This window comes from Oenanthe melanoleuca, chromosome 18, assembly GCF_029582105.1.
Source record: "Oenanthe melanoleuca isolate GR-GAL-2019-014 chromosome 18, OMel1.0, whole genome shotgun sequence".
NCBI classification, from domain to species: Eukaryota; Metazoa; Chordata; class Aves; order Passeriformes; family Muscicapidae; genus Oenanthe; species Oenanthe melanoleuca.
Genome location: NC_079351.1, coordinates 9,845,329 through 9,864,297, shown reverse-complemented (window position 1 = coordinate 9,864,297; position 18,969 = coordinate 9,845,329). Strand labels below are relative to the sequence as shown.

At 51.5% G+C, this 18,969-nt stretch overlaps 1 protein-coding gene across 9 annotated transcripts in view; it reads left to right on the top strand.

Annotated features, from left to right (window-relative positions):
- The window catches only part of MYOCD (myocardin), a 229,778-nt gene that overhangs the window by 192,002 nt on the left and 18,807 nt on the right, over positions 1 to 18,969 (top strand). For 3 of the 9 annotated variants that reach the window (XM_056506176.1, XM_056506175.1, XM_056506171.1), the window contains exons 3-4: positions 11,877 to 11,942; positions 15,457 to 15,512. In XM_056506176.1, coding sequence (XP_056362151.1) covers positions 11,877 to 11,942; positions 15,457 to 15,512 — 122 coding nt within the window. Of the gene's footprint in view, positions 1 to 2,375; positions 3,019 to 3,604; positions 3,783 to 11,876; positions 11,943 to 12,686; positions 12,812 to 15,456; positions 15,513 to 18,969 lie in introns of those variants that run through there. The other 6 variants (XM_056506179.1, XM_056506178.1, XM_056506174.1 and 3 more) reach the window with 6 other exon arrangements.

The following is an 18,969-nucleotide window of genomic DNA, read 5'->3' as shown; positions in this document are numbered from 1 at the left end:
ACGAGGGCTGGGCAATGGCAACTCTGGAAACTCATGAAGACCTTATGGGGGATAAATATTTCTGGGCTGCCTAAAGCAGGCAGCAGCCAGGCAAATGGCTCAGGGTCTGTGGTGGGATCTCAGTCCTGTCCTGGGCTCTGAGGTTTATGGGAGACAACTTTCCTATTCCCCCAGGACATCCAGAGTACATGTGGGCAGGGCTGACTGTCACGTAATGAACGTGACAGGGAAACACCAGCTCTGGACTGTGAGTTAGCAGTTGAGCAATTTGCTGAGATGAGTCAACAATGATGAGATGAGGCTGTGGCACCTCCTAAGAAAGATATTGATATATCTCCATTGCCCCTGGTATCCCAGGGAGGGAGGGAAAGGAAGGAATGGAAGGAAAGGAAGGAATTGGAAACTCCAAAGGGAGCAGGGATACCTGAGTGGAGGCAGCAGGAGCAGTAAATCAAACAGGAGTTTGTAAAGCTAAAAGGACAAAACCCTGCAGCTGGAGACACAGGGTGTCAGTGAGTCCTGCCTTGTCCTTGTTCGTGGCATGTTCTGCTGAGTGGTGGAGTTTGTTTATTGTTGTGATTGTGATGTTAACTCCATTAGAGAGGACATTTCAAGTACAGTGGACTAAACATAAGGAAAAATTAGTAAGGAACAAGACTCTGGCCACCTTGCTAGACAATAGAGTAGAACTCTGTTTGCAATCTCAGCTCAGTGCTCGGAGATCAATTTATTTAAATCCTCTCTCCCTTGCCAGTCATTAAGGAAAATCCCCTTCATCAGATGTAGCATGAGCAGGAAATCCCATCCAGCCCGTGGTAAGCAGGGAGCTCAGCTCAGGCAGCCTCATTAACCTCAGCTGCCAGGTAACAAGCAATAGGCCAAGAGGAAAAGGTCTGAAGTTGTGCCAGGATTTAGGAAAAAATTTCTTCACTGAAAGAGTGTTCAGGCATTGGAACAGGCTGCCCAGGGGAGTGCTGGAATGGCCATCCCTGGAAATGTTCAATAAATGTAGAGATTAGCTGTTTAGAGATGTGGGCAGTGATGGGCTTGACAGTGCTGGGTTGGCAGCTGGACTTGATGATCTTAGAGGGCTTTTCCAACCTAAATGATTCTGTGCTTCTGTGTTCTATCACACAGACTACCTGAGGGTGAGAGACCCCAGGAGTTCTCTGCTGTACTGGGGCACTGCTGAATCAGAGCCTCTGGGGCCATGAGTGTAGCAGCCCTGAAATTCCCCTCCCCAGCCCAAACTGTTTAGGAGTACTTCTCAGAAACCAAAAAAACAATCCCAACAAAACTTCAAACCAGTCCTGAAGTATTTTTATGACCTAGAGGGAATTTAGGCAGCTTCCCAGGTGAGACCCACATATCAGGGAAGCTGAGATCTGTCCTTGACTTAGCTTGGCTTGAGCTACTTACATTGCACAGTAAAAGGTGCCAGCAGATCATCCACTCGAGTGAACCAGATGTGGGCTCGGGGAAGGGGAGCCTCATGGGTCTGTTTCTCTTTATTTTGTGTATTTGCAATCAGCTTCTGTTCTCTGACAGCATGTTTGGTGGGTGGGGAGGGATCCTCCATCGCAGCAGCATCCTTAGCCTCCCTGGGATGGCTGTGGCACAGGAAACTTTAGCCAAGGTTTAGCTGTGCCCCAAAAATGTCGTGTCCGTGTGCCACAGCACAGAGAGCACGTCCGAGCTCGGGGGATAATCCCTGGGATACAGCCACACACTGCAAAGGTGGCAGCACAGCTGGGGCACACCTGGGCGGCAGCAGGGATACCCAGGTGCCACCTGTGAGCAGTGCCACACCCCTGAGCAGTGCCACACCTGAGTAGGTGCCACCCCTGAGCAGTGCCACACCTGAGTAGGTGCCACCCCTGAGCAGTGCCACACCTGAGCAGTGCCACACCTGAGTAGGTGCCAGCCCTGAGCAGTGCCACACCCGAGCAGTGCCACACCCCTGAGCAGTGCCACTCTTGAGCAGGTGCAACACCCGAGCGGTGCCACGCTTGAGCAGTGCCACCCCTGAGCGGTGCCACCCCTGAGCAGTGCCACCCCTGAGCAGTGCCACACCCCTGAGCAGTGCCACCCTTGCGCAGGTGCCACACCCGAGCAGTGCCACCCCTGAGTGGTGCCACCCCTGAGCAGTGCCACACCCCTGAGCAGTGCCACTCTTGAGCAGGTGCCACATCCGAGCAAGTGCCACACCCCTGAGCAGTGCCACACCTGAGCAGGTGCCACAGCCCTGAGCGGTGCCACACCTGAACAATGCCAGCCCTGAGCGGTGCCACACCTGAGCAGCCCCGTGCTCACTCCCCAGTCCGTGCCCACAGCAGCCACGTCCCGTTCCCCTCTGCCATGGATGGCATCCCAGGCAGCGCCCAGGTGCAATGACCTTCCCAAAGCCATCCTCCGGCGGGACGCTTGTCCCGACCCAACCCCGGGGCGAACCGAGCCCCCAGCCCCGCGGTGCGGGTCCCACCACGCTGCAAAGAGTTAAGCCCCGGCTCTGTTGATATTTCCAGCGGCTCCCAAAGTCGGCTGAGACGGGGAGCGCCCGGATTGGCTGCGTACGGCCGGTAGTAATTAGGATCAGATATCAAACTTCTGTCTTTGCTAAGACCCTTTCCGATAGTCGCTGCTCCCCGCTAGACGATGACATCAGCCAGGACACCCAGCTGCTGGTAGTAAACTCCGGGCGGGAGGAGGCTCCCGCTGGCTCCACGTTAATTAGTTCAACACAGCACAGGGGGAGCAGTTGGTGTCTGTGCGGGGTCAGTGCTGGATGGGACCAAATCTTACAAAGCCACTTGCTGCTCCTTGCCAGCCGGCTGTAAAAGCACCCAGAGAGTCCAGGAGAGCTGGATGAATCCTGAGCACCAGGCACGGTTTGGTCGGCTTTTCCCTGTGGAGGAAGTTAATGGTTTAAGTGAGGGGCGTCTGGATCTGGTCCCCGAGTCACCATGACACTCCTGGGGTCTGAGCACTCCTTGCTGATTCGGAGCAAGTTCAGATCAGGTAGGGAAAACCTTGAGATTTCTCTTAAAACTTCTCTCTCTGTCGAGCCGTAGCCACAGACTGTTTTGCATTAAATGTTCGGAAGCAGCATGTGAGCAAAAGGCTCGAGGGGCTGTAGAGCTGTCACGGCTTTGATCTTACAGAGGCTGTTCCACAAGAGGAGAGACGCATCTTCCTTCCTCTGTCTTGCTTTTTTTTTCCTTCCTGGTTTTTCACTGTCTTTGATTTATGTCTGTGCTTTATTTTGGTAAAACTGCAGTTCGGGGCTCTCCTGCTCTGGCCCTGCTGCAAAGGATTTGGGCAGGAAGCCAGAAGGGCATCTGGGATAAACAAGGTGCCCAATGCCGTCCGTATATTCCAGGTGCTGCTGCGGGTCTGTGTGGGATAACCACGGAGAGAACGGGCCTGACACTCTCTGACAGGCAGGCAGCCGAGCTTGTTCCATTAAGTTGTGACTAATTGGAGAAAAATGGATTTGAAGAAATGCGTCATTTTTAGAAGTAAAAATAACAAATGGAACATGAAAAGTATTTAAAGTGACATCATCAGAGAAATAAAACCAGAGGCACACAATTGATTGCCACTGGCGGAGGGTTTGCGAGTCAAACATGCCTGCAGCTCGTGAGTCAGGGGAAGCACCAGGCAGGGGCTGCTCCGAGCACGTTCAGTGAGTGAAGGTGAGTGAAGGTGAACTATGGGACGGTGGCTTCTAGATCAGCCCCTCTGCTGGATGTTCATGCCTTTAGTCACTGGCTGCATCTACAGTAAGTATGCTCTCTTTGGGAATGGGTATCCTGACTTGTTGTTTTAATGATCACAGCATACCGCAAATTTTAACAGCAATGCCAGGAAAACGTTGTCAAGGTGCTTTCTCTGCCCTTCCTAAAAGTGAAGGGAGTATTATCTGTGAGGATGTGCAGATTAATCAGTTGCATGTGCTGTTCTGGATGCTTTAAATCCAGGCAGGGCAGTCACGTTGGAGCATGCACCCGCTCTGGCATGTCACCCACGCCGTGTGTGTTTTTGCCTCCTTACTCATTGTAGATAATGAAACGGGAGATTTATGGCACTGATGGGAGACATGAGTGGTGTTATCAGGATCTCTTAGATAGCTGGGTGGTCAACTTAAACTTTGTTTTCTCAGCAAATACAAAGTTGGCATTGGTTGAAAACCCCAGAGTGTGTGTGCAAACACAAGTGTCCTAGTCTGGCTCAATTATACAAAGCTTGGGTCCAGGTCTTTGGTGTGGTTTCCATATCGCTCTGATCTTACATTTCATTAGATTAAGTCATTCCTTAAATTTTGTTGGTATATTATGGTACACTGCTGTTCATTTGAAAAAAATCTCAGTCTGTAACAATTCCTCCAGCATGTACAAAGCAACACTGCCACCTCCCTGAGGAGCGGAGGACGGGCTGTGCATTGTCCCCGCATTCTTTTCAAATGAACCAGGATTGTTTTTAAGGCTCATTTCTGGTTTATTTGTAAGCTGGTTTTATTATGGAACCAACAGTGGGCTCTCTAAACATATTTTTCAAATGATTCTCCAAGAAAAGTAAACTTTGTGGGTCTATGCGTCCATAAATTCTCGTGCCTTTCAGCATTTCTAGGACAGTCAATTTGTGGGGCATTCTTTGCTTCATGATTTATTCCCACAGCTGCTATCCCTTGCTATGGCCTGGTGAAAGGCAGGCTTCCCATTTGACAAGGTTTCTCTGCTTGTTGATTTTGTTGGAGCTGGGCTCACCAACATCTCAAATGCGTGTCTGTCCCTACAGCTGCGACCGCTGGTGACATGGGACATGGCCACAGCACAACCCTGGGTGTCACAGTGTGTGGGGCAGGAGGAGACCAGGATCTGAGAAACCTGAACAAGTCAGTAAAGCTGCTTTCAGTTCGTGCTGGATTTTTAATAACATGGGTGACAGAGAAGGAAAAGCTGTCATTTAATAGAATCTCTTTTATTTGCAAAGTCTCTACGGCACAGTTTCCTGTGGCATCCCTGCTCTTTGTCACCTGTAAAGCCCCACAAGGATGGCAGGAGGTGCAGAGCTCTGATTTTCCATCCTCCCTTCGCTTGGGAGAGGATTGAAAGTCTCAGACATCCCATGGCTGTGCCCCACACCATCCTGCACGGCTCAGGGCCTGTGACATGGGACAGTAGCTGCAGAACAGTTCCAGAGCAGTTGCAGAGCTGTGTAGCTCGCACAGAGGCAGGAGGGATCCCCCCCAAATGCCAAACCCCAAGGTTTGAGCTGAGCCATCGCTTTGGGTACGCTCTTGAGCCGGCAGGTGTGAGGCTCTGTTTGCTCCCCAGGTTTGGGAAGGATTAGCTGTGCTCCATGACTCATGATGAGTCTGAATCCCTTTTGAAGGATTCCAGGCCAATATTAAAGAGGGCTGAAATAAATCTTAATAACTAAACTTTTGCTGTCTCTCCCTGGCTGCACACGCTGAGCAGCTGAAGGAGCTGTGTGAGTGTGTTAAGGGGAGCTGGAGATACATTACTTGTTGTTTCCTCCTCCCAGAATCCCTTTAATCTCTGTGTTATGCAGCAGGCAGAAAGTGGAGCAAGGAGGTGGCAGCTAGAAGGTGGTGGCACTGGTGTGGCTCACCAGTCCCTCACTTCCATCTGACAGCATCAGTAGCAAGCAAAAGTGTGTTTATCCAGGAAAGGCTGCTTTGGTGGTGGCAGTGGCTTCTCTCAGTGTGCCCTGCAGTCATCCCTTGAGTGCCACAGCAGTTTTTCCAGTGGTGCCAGTGAAGGGCCAGCACAGCTGTGCCATGAGGAGGGACAGTGGCAATCCCAGTGCCAGGCACCAGGAACCACTCCAGAGAAGAGAGAGAAAATCTCCACCATGCTGCAGTGCTGCAGGGTCCTGCTTCCCTTCCTCAAGGATCTGTGTGCCTCTTTATTTTGTCTGTTTGACCAAACATAAATATTCTGATCTGAGGTCATCCTGACAAATTTTGCAGGAATGATGATTCTTCAAGTCTGCCATGCTGTCCCATAGGATCCAACTATCAATGGGATTGCACTAAATCAACAGGACATCTAAGTGCTGTTCCAGAAACACATTTAACTCTTCCCAGAGATGATCATTTATGTGATCTCTTACTCGGAGTACAAACCAATTGTTCTCCAGCAGTGGAGAAGCATTGGCATCAGACAAAGCTAACAAAGCTGACAAATGCAGATCCAACCTTAGCCCTGACCTTTTTTTTTGCAGCTATATAGAAAGAGCTTGCAAGGCCAACATCTGCCTAACTTCAGTGGTAATTCAGATAATTGGTGAGAAGTGAAAGTTTAACACTATAAATAAGGCTCTGCATGGCTTGGCATGGGGTACCAAGACCTAATTGTGGACATATGGGTGTGGGTTTGCAGAGAACACTTGCCTGGCTCCATGGAGAAAAGTATTCATGCTTACACATAGGGCTTGAATGAAACTGAGATGGGAGAGGAATTTATTCTGTCTGCCTCCGGTGGCGAGAGTGATTTGGACCAAAATCAGCAGGTCAATAAAGGCAGAAGAGAATTGGTCTTGGTAGGGTGTTTGGCCAGGCGTTTTGGCAGAACCTTTATTTTGATTTTCCTGGTGTCCAAAGATAAAGCATGTGCCTGTGTTTCCTCTCAGATCATGAACTCATACAGGTCACAGTGAGTGTGTGTGCGTTCAAACCATGGTCTTCTGTAACTGATGAGACTTCTGTGAAGCTTTCATAAAACACTGACTTGGTATAGATCAGTTTGTGCGTTTGCTTTCCTGGCATCTTATCCCCCTGTGTTTTAACGGGCAGTCAGATGTTCCTTTGTCAGTCAAGCATGTGTTGTAGCACAGATTGAAACAGACCTCACTGTGCTTCAGGAACATCTGTCTGGGCTGCTCATGGGGGGCTGAAGGGCTGGCTCCAAGGGGAGAGCCTGTTCTCAGGACCATTGTGAGGCTGGGATTGCACATTGTGATGGATTCACAGGGATTTCACTGCTGGTTGTGCCCATTTGGTGGTCTGGGCTCCTTGCTAGCCAGCTGTGCTAGCCCAGTGTCTCTTCCAAGGCACCTGAAGACCTTGGGGTTAGAAATGTAGTTCTCACCCACGCAGATATTTTCAGTGCAGTCTCACAGGTAACACACACATTTGAGCACATCTGTCTGTTAGAAGCAAAATGCTCCCAGCTCTGAAGTGTCATCACAGGCAGAGATAAAGCAGTGCCCACCTGGGAAAGAACTGACCAGGGCTGTCCATGGCTGTCCTGGCTGAGCAGTGCCATTTCCAGCTTCATCCCTGAGCTTCATCTCTGCTCACAGAGGTCATGTTGTCAGAGGATAACATGGGCCTGGAGACATGATGTTACAGAGAAATCACTTTGTGGCTCAAGGCTATGAGCAGAGCAGATGGTCTGAGATCCATGGTGGGGCCCAAGACAAAGTCTGGCCAAGGTGTTTTCACAAAACAGCAGCTCCAGGAAAGTCCTGTGGGACTCTGCTGTGGCTGGCTTGTCACCCAGCTCAGAATCACTCCACACTGGAGTTTGATGCCAGCCTGCTGCTCGCTGGGAAGGATCCTCAGGGTCCTGCCCGTGTCCTGCTTTGAGAACTGACTCCTGCTCCTGGTGCAGCTGTGAGGAAAAGACACAATCCTGAGAGGGCCCTGAACAGCATGATTGAACCTGCCAGAGTGCCACCCTGATCCTGCCCTGCTGGCACCTTGGGACAGTCAGAGGATCCACAGGGCAGCTCCTCTTCCCCATCAGGCCACAATATCTCAGACATTAAATGGAAAGCCAGCCTCACAGCCAGCAGCAGTCCTGCCTTTCAAAGGTGGCTGGGTCCAAAACAAGGCCAGGAGATGGGCCTGCTGATCCTTGTGGGTCCCTTCCAACTCTGGATATTCTCTGATTCCAGGGCCACTTTCTGCAGTCAGTGTGTGAGCAGGGGCAGGTCACCAGGTTCCCCTGGTGCACACCATGGCCATGGACAGGCCTGTGTTTCACCTTTGCTCAGCTGCTGTTTCTGGACAATAAAACTGCTGCTGTTGCCAGCAGGAGTCCCCTCTCCCCCTCCCAATTCGTTGCCAACTGCCCCACCCCAGCAGAGCTGTCCCCATCCTGGGCACCACTGAGGTGAACTCACTCCCCAAACCCCAGCTCTGAGCCACAAGGCAGGAATGAGCTGCTGGTGGCAGGAGGGACAGTGACTTGCTGCTGTTTTTTCCGTGGTCTCCTCCCTGGGGACTAGCCCCAGCACTAGGCCAGGTCAGCCGTGTCCATCCTGCCTGTCCCAGTCTGAGCCCATGGGGAGGGCACTTCCCCACCCCTGGGACATGTGCCTCATGCTGCTCAGCCCCTGCTGCTCTGGCAGTTCCCCAAGGAGAGGATGGTGCTGGCAGTGCTCTGCAATACCCCAGTGCAGGCATGCTCTGATGCAGGTGATAAAACTCCCATCCCATCCTGGTTGTCTGCTGAGCACCACACTCAAAGTGTCCTCACAGGCTGAAGCAGAGGGCTGGATCTCCTGATCCTGGGGTGGAGAGAAGATTTGAACATGTCTTTTCTGTGCATCACCAGGCCAAGCAAAGCCCAAGCTGTCCTCTGAGTTTTCTACAGCTCTGAGGTCAGCTTCTAGAGAGGAGGATGACTCATGGCTGCAAGTCACAGGCAGTGCTCAAAGCTTGGGCCACCAGAGGAAGCTGTGACTGATGCCAGGTCTTGTTTGCACCTCTGACACAGCCCTGCTGCACAGGACATTTCTGGAAGCCAATATCAGTGCATGGGACTTGGTGCTAGCATAGAAGTGAGGAGTATTTCTAATAGAAAATGTTCATGAGCAAATTCACCAGGATAAGTCTGCCATGTTCTCATCATCCTGGGAGGATGTCTCATTGTGGGGCAGCCCAGGAGGGAGCAGGATTGCTGACAGAAAGGCTGTCTCTGAGCTGGAGGTGGCACAGGATGACCAGTGTGCAGGGCTGCTCCCTGGCTGGCACTTCTCACCATCCAAACTGGCACAGGCAGGCAACAAGGATGCTGGGGAGTGGGACCAAGATTGTCTCTTCAGTGCTCCAGCCACCACTTTTCATATGATAAATGTTCCTTTGAAGTGTTAGCACAGCAGTTCCCTTGAAAAATAAGAATGTTGATGAAAATTTAATTCCCATACAGCACTTAGAGCTCAGGCCTCCAGACATGCAGCAAAGGAAGAGAAGAGGAATGCAGCTGGGTCAGACACAGCTTCAAGGAAAGAAGCAGCTGAATGGTGGTTTGGATGGTGCCAGGGGCTCCTCCAGCCCTGTTTTTAAGCACTGTTGGTTGTAAGGGAAAGGTGCAAGCCCTAAGCTGGCATCTGCCAAGCTGCAAAGTGCAGCTCACCCTCAGAGGCTGCTTCCCTCTTGTGCAGAGGTGTTCAGCATTTTTGTCTGACACCAACCACTGCGTTTCTTCAGATGGTTTGCAACAGGTTTTGGAAGCTCACAGAAATATTTGAGAGTCAAGTCATGCATCCTACTGCATGAGGAGGTCCAGATTGGGATGGATATTTGGTGGCTGAAATAACTTTGTCAAGTGTTGAGAGTGTGCTACTCCTGGAAGTGGCTGGTACTTGCACTGGCCTGTCCTCACATTTTTTGACAGCATGCCCTGAACAGACAAGGATGGATAAAATTTTCCTCCTTGCCCTGTAGCTTAAGGAAGGGCCAGGCTTAAGGATGTTTATAAGCTCAGCATGGCCCATAATGAACTCCCTGTCTAGGGGAGGTGACCTGCCCATGGCATTGCTCAGCTCTCACACCAGAGCAGTGAGTGACATTGCTGGCTCACAGCCTTTCTACCCATCAGCCCAAAAGCCAAATTGGACACCTTTTCTGCTTGCACAAAATGATCATTGCATAGTCCCAGATCCCCTCTGGGACAGTTTGCCCACAGGCAGGAGGCAAAGGAGGGGCTGTGAGGTGGAGCATGGACCAGCTGCAGTGGGGGGATCCCCAGGCTGTGCCCTGCTCACTGGAGGGCAGTGGGATCTGGAGAATCTGGGTTCCCAAGCATTGCTCCTGCAGCCAAGCAGTGGGAGAGCTATGGCAGTGAAACCCACACATTTTTATCACTTCTTGCAGCAGGGCAGAGATGAATCTTACACCAACCACACGGGAAATCATCATCACCTTCCAAGCTATGCTCCAAGGGGATTTGTGCCCTGTCCTTCTCCTCCTCACCAGGCTGGCTGGCAGCTGGCTGCTCCAGGGGGGTTCTGAATTGTTTGTCTGCTAGGAAGGGCTATGAAATAAGCAGAAGCAGCAGGGAATGTGGGCCCTGAATGCACAGACTGTTAGAATCCCCCTTGCCTCTGTGGATGTGGTACCTCACTTGGTCTGGCTGTGTCGGAAGTTGGAGTGAAATGGTGCAAATTATTTGGCACACGTGGGAGCTGTGAAGGGAAGTGATGGAGCATCCTCACTCAGGATATTTTACAGCTTGATGGGGCACTGCTGTGTCCTTGGCAGGGTGGTGAATGTGACTCAAAAAGGCTTTGCTGTCTCTGATTCCTGTGAATAATGTCATGTTGTGTGTAAATTGCCTCAGTTGAAGGCAGGATGCTCTAATGCCTGGGATACTGGACCAGGACTAGGAGAGTAGAGAACCATTCTTGGATGATTGACAGATTGTTTTTATTCTTAGACAGTTTCTCACCTCCCTTAGCTCACCTATTCCATAAAGATCCATCTCTTCCTCAGGGAAAGTGCCAAGCTCTGCACAGTTCTTCAGTACTGTGGGCAGTCATAGAGAAGATTTTCTCTATACAGAGAAAATGGGGTACAGATCACCCTGTTAGAGCTGGTTACCTCTAACCTGCTTGCATGGCCCAGGAGGAAACATGGGCATTCCCAGAGCCTGGGCTGTCTCATTTGGTTTTGAGGGTCCCTGAGGGGGATGACTTCTGCAAAGGGGGTGCAGATAACTGGGTGCAGTGCAGGTATCCAGAGTGAGGATCTAAATCCATGTCCACAGGCAGAACCAGCACTTACTGAGGGTGGTGCCATGGGGCAGAGGAGGGATACAAACTCCCCTGGCTGCAAGGTTTGCCAGTGACTGCAGCCATCAGTTTCACCCTGGGTTAAGAAGAACAGCCACACACACAGACTTCACCACATTTTTCCCTCACAGCAAGAATCTATCTGTGGTGTCCAAAGAAGCGCTGGAATTTGGCAGGAGATCATTGTCCCACATGAAGCCTTCACTAAACATTTGCTCTGAATGTGAAACATGGTTTGTACAGAGGACATGGAAAGTCACAGGCAATGGCATCTCAGGGAGCCCCATGCTTTGGGGACTGCTCTGGAAGGGATTATTTTTCAGCTCCATCCCACATCCCAGGAGAGCTGTGTTGTACATGAGCTGTTGGCAGAGCTCAGCAGGTTGCTCCCAAGAACAAAAATGCTGTTCTTGCCTTTCTTTTCCTTCCAACCCAGCTCATTCTGGGCAGCTGAGGAGAAGCAGCCTGGGGCTGTGCTGATGAGCAGGGAAGTGTGAGGTTGTGTTGTGACTGAGGTGTCTGTATTCGTGGCAAACTGTTCTGAGCTTCCAGCAGGAAAGCATGGAACTGAGTTCTGTATTTCACCTTGTGATAGAGCTGTCCTCCCAAGAACAAATTTGCAAAAACAAAGGTGTAGAATATGACACTGATTCAAAGTGCAGGCATGGTTACCTGGTGATGGGATGAGCTAAATAGTTCACAAGGCTGGTCCAGCAGCAGCAGGGATCAGTGCCAGACCTCTGTGCCACACACACACCCTACACACTTTGTCCCTGTATTAGCACCTCAGGACAATCCTGCCCCTTTCCCTGACACTCTCTCTCTCTCAGTTTTACAGCTGCGGCTCCAGCAGAGAAGGACCCGTGAGCAGCTGGCAGACCAAGGCATCATGCCACGTGAGTACCTTCCTCTGCCTTCTCCACCCTGCCTCACAGGGCTCTGTTCCTCCTGGGCACTGCTGGGGCTCTGTGTGGCACCAGCTGCCCGCTCAGACCCCCACAGCTCGGAGCAAACTTCTACCAGGGGGACTTTGCTTCCAGCCCTGCAGAAATGTGATGATCCCTGGTGCTGTACAGTGCATTTATCACGGACTATAATGCCCCTGCTCAAACTGAAGTCAAGAGGGATGCTTACTTTGCACCATCCAAAATTCCAGCTGCAGAGCTCCCCATCCCAGAGGTCAGTGTAGCAGGACAAACATATCCAGCTCAAGCAGAGGACTCACAAAGCTGTTCATGTAGGCAAGGGCAGAGAATCTCCTGTCCTGTAAAGCCAGGAACCTCTGTGCCAGGGCAAGGAAGGGGATGAGAGGGCTCATCCCAGGAGGCTGGGGAGGAAGGCAGCTCTGGGGCACTGCCCTGGTGCAGACAGGCAGTCCCTGGAGGGCTGAGCCATACCCAGGTCTGTGCCCACAGGGCAGAGCTGCCAGAGCACACCTGAGGCAATGAACCCCCACAGGGGTTGCTTGCTGCAGAGTCACAAATGTGTTCCTCCTCTGACCCCAGCCACTCCTCTCACCTGGTAGTTGAGCCTGAAGGACAAATTCCAGGACAGCATTATCATGAAATCATTCTGCTCCAAAGTCAGCTGCTAGAACCCAAAAAGTCAGTGAATGAAACCATCCCCTTCTGCACCTGCAGGTGCATCATGAAAGCTGTAGCACCACTGGAGAAAGGATGTTGGGAGCTCTGCCCTGCTCAGTGGAATACTCCATCCTGACCTAGCTCAGGCTCCATGTGCAAATCTGTGGTTACCTGGGACCCAGGTAGAGGATTCTCCTTTCTGTGTCAACAAGGACCCCTTGGGTTCACTGCTAAGGTCACAATTGTCCAGAGCTGTGTCACTTCTGTCTCTTCTGGTTGCCCTTGAAGACTGTGAAGGAGCTCTTGCCTGAGCAGCAGAACACACCTCTCTAAGAGCATGGCTCTAGCACTGCTTGCTGCACCCTGTCCCTCCCCTGCCATCCTGGAGGGTTGTGCTGAACAACAGGTGCCTTCTCAGGACATTCTTGTCAGCACCAAGCACTAGGAAAACTTGAGCAGGATGCCAAAAATCGCGACTGCCAAAATGATCAATGGTTTTTAAGACTGATAAATGCATACTCTTTCCATGTTTCACCTGTTTATTTCTTCAAGCATTCAGATTTTATGCTGTCTGCCATGAAAGGGCAGGATCTTTGATCACAAGACCCCAGGAGCTGAAGCTTTAGACAAAATACTGTGATATTTGTTAGAGTAATGCAAGAATGTGGGGCAGCAGTGCCCCCTGAGAGGTTTGTACACCTGGGGCTGCTCTGTCACATGTGGCACCAACAGCTCAAACCTTACACACTGCAAAGTATTCAGCCAAATATATTTGATGGCAGCTGAAGGGTATTTTCCTGTTACTTACAGCTTCTTTGCACTTCCAACTTCTAGGCTGACATTTTGCAGTCTGGTTTCTGTCCAAGAAGACCATTTTGGGAAACTTGAGCACGGTTCACTCACTGGAAGTAATAGAAGAAAAGGCACTTATGCCATTATAAGAACAAACATGCAGAATTTAACTGCTGAATTTGACATCAGGAGGAAGTGTCAGATGTTAGCATTTAATACATGGGAGCCCCAGCCAGCTTCTCCATGGCTTGGGCATGTGCAGACATTCCTTATGAAAAACAAGTCTTTGTTAACCATATCTTCCCATGTTGGTTCTGAGGACCAGCAGGTGAGTCCCCCTGGCTGTGATGGACTGCAAAAATACCTGTGCTTGAAAGTGCAAAAATATCTCCTGCCCTACACAGCCACTCTTCATCCTCACTGAAGCCTTAAAACAACTGTCCAAGGTGATCAACACCACACACAGCATCTCAACCCTGGTGCCCCCAGGTGCCCTCACCCATTTCATGCTGAAATGTCATCCCCTGACAAGTTCTCTGAACTAACAGTGCTAGCAATGTCTTTATTTGTTCTGTAGACTGATACAAGCTGCAGCACTCACACAATTCCTCCAAAAATCTTGGTAAATTACTAAACTCTGCAGCACTTTCCTCTGGAATAGCACAGCACTTGGTCAGTGCCTGTAGCACACTGCCAGCATCAGTACTTCACATGAGCAGGGCTGGGAAAATCATCTCTCTTGCTAATTCCATTTTCTCATGTGCACTGTCTAATTTTCTCATTAAACCAGCTGTACAGTGCTGGTGGCTGCTCACTGGAGCATGGCACAGCAACACCAGCTTGTCTGTCTGTCTGCTTTCCAAATGGCAGGAGTAAGAATGTGCCTTCTGTGTTTTTCTATGATTCACTGGATGTTCCAGGGGTTGCCTGGGTGTTGACTACCAAAAGCCAAATCAGAGGGCCCCCAAACCTTTCCTGTTTCTCCTCAGTCTTCTTTTCATCCTCCCCTAGACTGATGGAGGATAACAAAGCCTGCATGAAAATAGTTTCTGTCTTTATTGGATCCCATTCAGAAGATGGAAAGAGAATTCCTGTTGCCAGACAAAGAGTTGCAGTAGACTGTTTTTGTGGGTCAGGACACCTTCCTCTTCCTTGTCCCAATGGGAACAGTTAGTTTTGTCTGCTTACACAGACAGAAAAGAATTTTTGTAGGATGTGAGAAGTATTAACCCCTTCACTATGCAAATTCTGCCTTGATTTCTACTACACCCAAATAAACAAGGAAATGTGCAAGATTCTCCATGACTCCAGTACAGGCTGCTCCATGGGACTGGTGTTCACTGGTCCAAGAGCCAGGGAACATTGGCCTGTTTTTGGGAGTGCCACTGGGTTAATCCTCCTCAAGGTCAGGGGATGCTGAGGACATGATGTGCTGCTTGCCTGCCCAGGGAGGTCCCATGTGACACAGCTGCTTCTGAGCAGGGGTCAGGACAAATGTGCACTCATGGTCAGTGACAGAGGAGGGATAAGGGGCCACCTGGCAATGACCTCACTGGAGGCTGCACCACAGACCCCAAGAGCCGAGGCAGGTACTCATTTTCCTGCTGACCTCGAGCCTCAGTCACCTACAGGTTTTACTTTCAGGTGAGGTCCCTCACAGGTGTTTGCTCTTCCCAGATGTGTCTTCTGGAGCTGTGGTGCCTTCCACAACCCACAGGGAACATGGCAGGGAAAAGATTGATCCCCTCTCTGACGTGTCCCACAGAGCACTGTGTGTCCAAGCCTGCACCCCTCCCTGCCCACGTGCCTCCTGCTCTCCCCATGCTCTCCATCCCCCTGCTCTCTTGCCATGGGCTGGCTGAGAGCATGGGATTTCCCAGAGCTTTCCTGAGTTATTTTTAGTCAGCACAATAAAGAGAACAGCTAGTTTGTGTTGCTATTTTTATAGCACTCATTAAAATGCTGTTGCTGAATATCCTGGTAGCTGCTTGCTTCCGCTCCTGTGCTGACTGCTCCTCTTTCTTTCCTGTTGCAGCACTGAAAAGCCCATCTGCATTCCATGAACAGCGAAAAAGTCTGGAGCGAGCCAAGGTAACTCCTGCAGCCGTCCCCATGAGGGAGCAATGGGCTTGCTTTGCATGTCACGGGGTTTGAAAGCACCTTCCAGCTATGTCCCCTCCTCTGGCACCCTGCACGCTGGCCCAGTGGCCAAGGATGAGGGGCAGGGCACCTGCCCTGCTTCCAGAAATGCCTCCAGGCTCACAAACACTCTGGAGCACCCGTCTCCCAGCAGGGAAGGTTTTAAAAAGGGCAGAGGGGGCAACTTGCCCTGAGCTGTGGGGTCTTACAGCAGCCCCAGCTTGTACAAAAGGCAGGGCAGGGTTCAGCATGGCTTTGGCAGTCCTTGCAGTAAATGTCCCAGCAGTGGAACTGCTGCTTCCCCTCCCTCACACCCACAGCTGCTCCTCCTGCACTCCTGGCAGCGAGCTCAGAGCAGGGCAGCAGTGGCCAGGCCTGAGGGAACACAGCAAGTGTGCAGGGGAGTGCAGGTGCCAGCTGCAGCCAGCCCCAGGGAACTCACACTTGTCACCAGGCAGGAGCTCTGGCTTTTAGCTCTGCACTGCAGCTTGGCCATTGGGACACAACATCCAAGGGGGAAATGGGCCAGGCTCCCACCCACCCCGTTACCAGGCTTCCCTAAACACTCCCAAAGGCAGTAACCATTTCCAGAACAGCCTGAAACTCTGTGATCTGATCACTTTTTGGAAAATCACATTGGTTTTCCAATTGCCAGCAATCCAGCCTTGATCAAGCTGGAGGGATCATCCCAGAAAGGGAAGCAATTAATCATGCAGGTTTTGCTTGAACACAAGAATTTGTTCCATTAATCTGCAAAATGTTCTTGCAGTCACATGGGAAGGGACCTTTGCAAGGAAGGATGATTGTGAAATACAGGGAAGTGCTCTTCTGAACTTAAACACACTGCAAATCGCTTGCCCCAGGTCTCCCGTGGTAATAAATGGCAAGCATAAGAAATACAGTATGACTCTGAAAGATTAGTATGCTTAAAAAATTTCAAGCAATCCAAAGTATCCTTGAAGTGTCATATATTTTACAGTTAAAGTATACATTTGTGTCTCTTTCTCTTTCTCTTCAAAAGCTTTCACTGGCTAGTTGCCTGGGGAAAGGGGAAGGATGGTCTAGTCTATCCCAAACCACAGGCATGTTTAGAAAGTGCTAATGAAGACACTGAGCACAGCCCATAACAAACATTATTCCCTTGCAAAGCTGCCCTGCTTAGACCTGGGACCTGGAAGATCAGCAGCTGTTTCCAGACAGTTACTCAAAGGCATTTGTTGTTTAGCTGATACTCCCCCAAGCTGATGTTGTGCAAACAGAAAGCAGATAACTGTTCATGTGTTGTGAAAGCTCCTCTGCTTCAGCTGATGTTAAAAAAGCTCACATCTGAAGTCTTCATCATTTGCACCCCAGAGACACAAATGCAGCTTATTAACAGCCAGGGCCCAAAGGAGCTGAAGTCACAGCAGAAACACAGCTGTGGGACAGCAGCTGGAGCTGAGCCCAAGTCAGGACCTGAGCTAAGGATTAGTTGGAAATGCATTATGTGAGTTTAAATGCACTCAGATGCAGACACCAGCTTGCTCTGACCTGGCACAGGAGCCAGGCAAACCTACACACGGGCCAAGCACGGGATTGTGTGGTGGGAAAAATATGGGGGAAGGGTAAGGCATTGTAAAGACTTCAGTAAATAAACTGTCTCTTGTTTGTTTAAACATGTCACTGGCTATGTTAGAGGCTGGCAGTGGGCCAGCACAGCAGACTTTGATGTCCTATAATAGATTGCTGGGGTAGAGGACAGAGAGCAGGCTGGCTTTGCTGGGGCTGTCTGGCTCAGCAGGGCTTGAGCACTCACCCAGCACCCCAGCACAGAGTGGCTGTCATGGCTGTGCCCAGAGCAGGAGAGCCCCACTGAGCAGGTCCTGACTAACTGTGAGCTCTGACTGACACCCAGTGACCTGCTCAGGGCTGTGAGCTCTGACTGACACCCAGTGCCAGTGACCTGCTCTGGGGTGTGAGCTCTGACTGACACCCAGTGACCTGCTCAGGGCTGTGAGCTCTGACTGACACCCAGTGCCAGTGACCTGCTCTGGGGTGTGAGCTCTGACTGACACCCAGTGCCAGTGACCTGCCCTGGGGTGTGAGCTCTGACTGACACCCAGTGACCTGCTCAGGGCTGTGAGCTCTGACTGACACCCAGTGCCAGTGACCTGCCCTGGGGTGTGAGCTCTGACTGACACCCAGTGCCAGTGACCTGCTCAGGGCTGTGAGCTCTGACTGACACCCAGTGCCAGTGACCTGCTCTGGGGTGTGAGCTCTGACTGACACCCAGTGACCTGCTCAGGGCTGTGAGCTCTGACTGACACCCAGTGACCTGCTCTGGGGTGTGAGCTCTGACTGTCACCCAGTGCCAGTGACCTGCTCTGGGGTGTGAGCTCTGACTGACACCCAGTGACCTGCCCTGGGGTGTGAGCTCTGACTGACACCCAGTGCCAGTGACCTGCTCTGGACTGTGAGCTCTGACTGACACCCAGTGACCTGCTCAGGGCTGTGAGCTCTGACTGACACCCAGTGCCAGTGACCTGCTCTGGACTGTGAGCTCTGACTGACACCCAGTGACCTGCTCTGGGGTGTGAGCTCTGACTGACACCCAGTGCCAGTGACCTGCTCTGGGGTGTGAGCTCTGGCTGACACCCAGTGCCAGTGACCTGCTCTGGACTGTGAGCTCTGACAGACACCCAGTGACCTGCTCTGGGGTGTGAGCTCTGACTGACACCCAGTGCCAGTGACCTGCTCTGGGGTGTGAGCTCTGACTGACACCCAGTGCCAGTGACCTGCTCTGGACTGTGAGCTCTGACTGACACCCAGTGACCTGCTCTGGGGTGTGAGCTCTGACTGACACCCAGTGCCAGTGACCTGCTCTGGGGTGTGAGCTCTGACTGACACCCAGTGACCTGCTCAGGGCTGTGAGCTCTGACTGACACCCAGTGACCTGCTCTGGGGTGTGAGCTCTGACTGACACCCAGTGACCTGCTCTGGGGTGTGAGCTCTGACTGACACCCAGTGCCAGTGACCTGCTCTGGGGTGTGAGCTCTGACTGACACCCAGTGACCTGCCCTGGGGTGTGAGCTCTGACTGACACCCAGTGCCAGTGACCTGCTCTGGACTGTGAGCTCTGACTGACACCCAGTGACCTTTTCTGGGGTGTGAGCTCTGACTGACACCCAGTGCCAGTGACCTGCTCTGGGGTGTGAGCTCTGACTGACACCCAGTGCCAGTGACCTGCTCTGGGGTGTGAGCTCTGACTGACACCCAGTGCCAGTGACCTGTTCTGGGCTGTGAGCTCTGACAGACACCCAGTGCCAGTGACCTGCTCTGGTGCTCTCTGAACTGTATTTTCAGCACTTGGCCCCTGATTCCCAGCCCAACCTGTCCTGCTGAAGTGTGAGCACACTACTGTGTGTATATT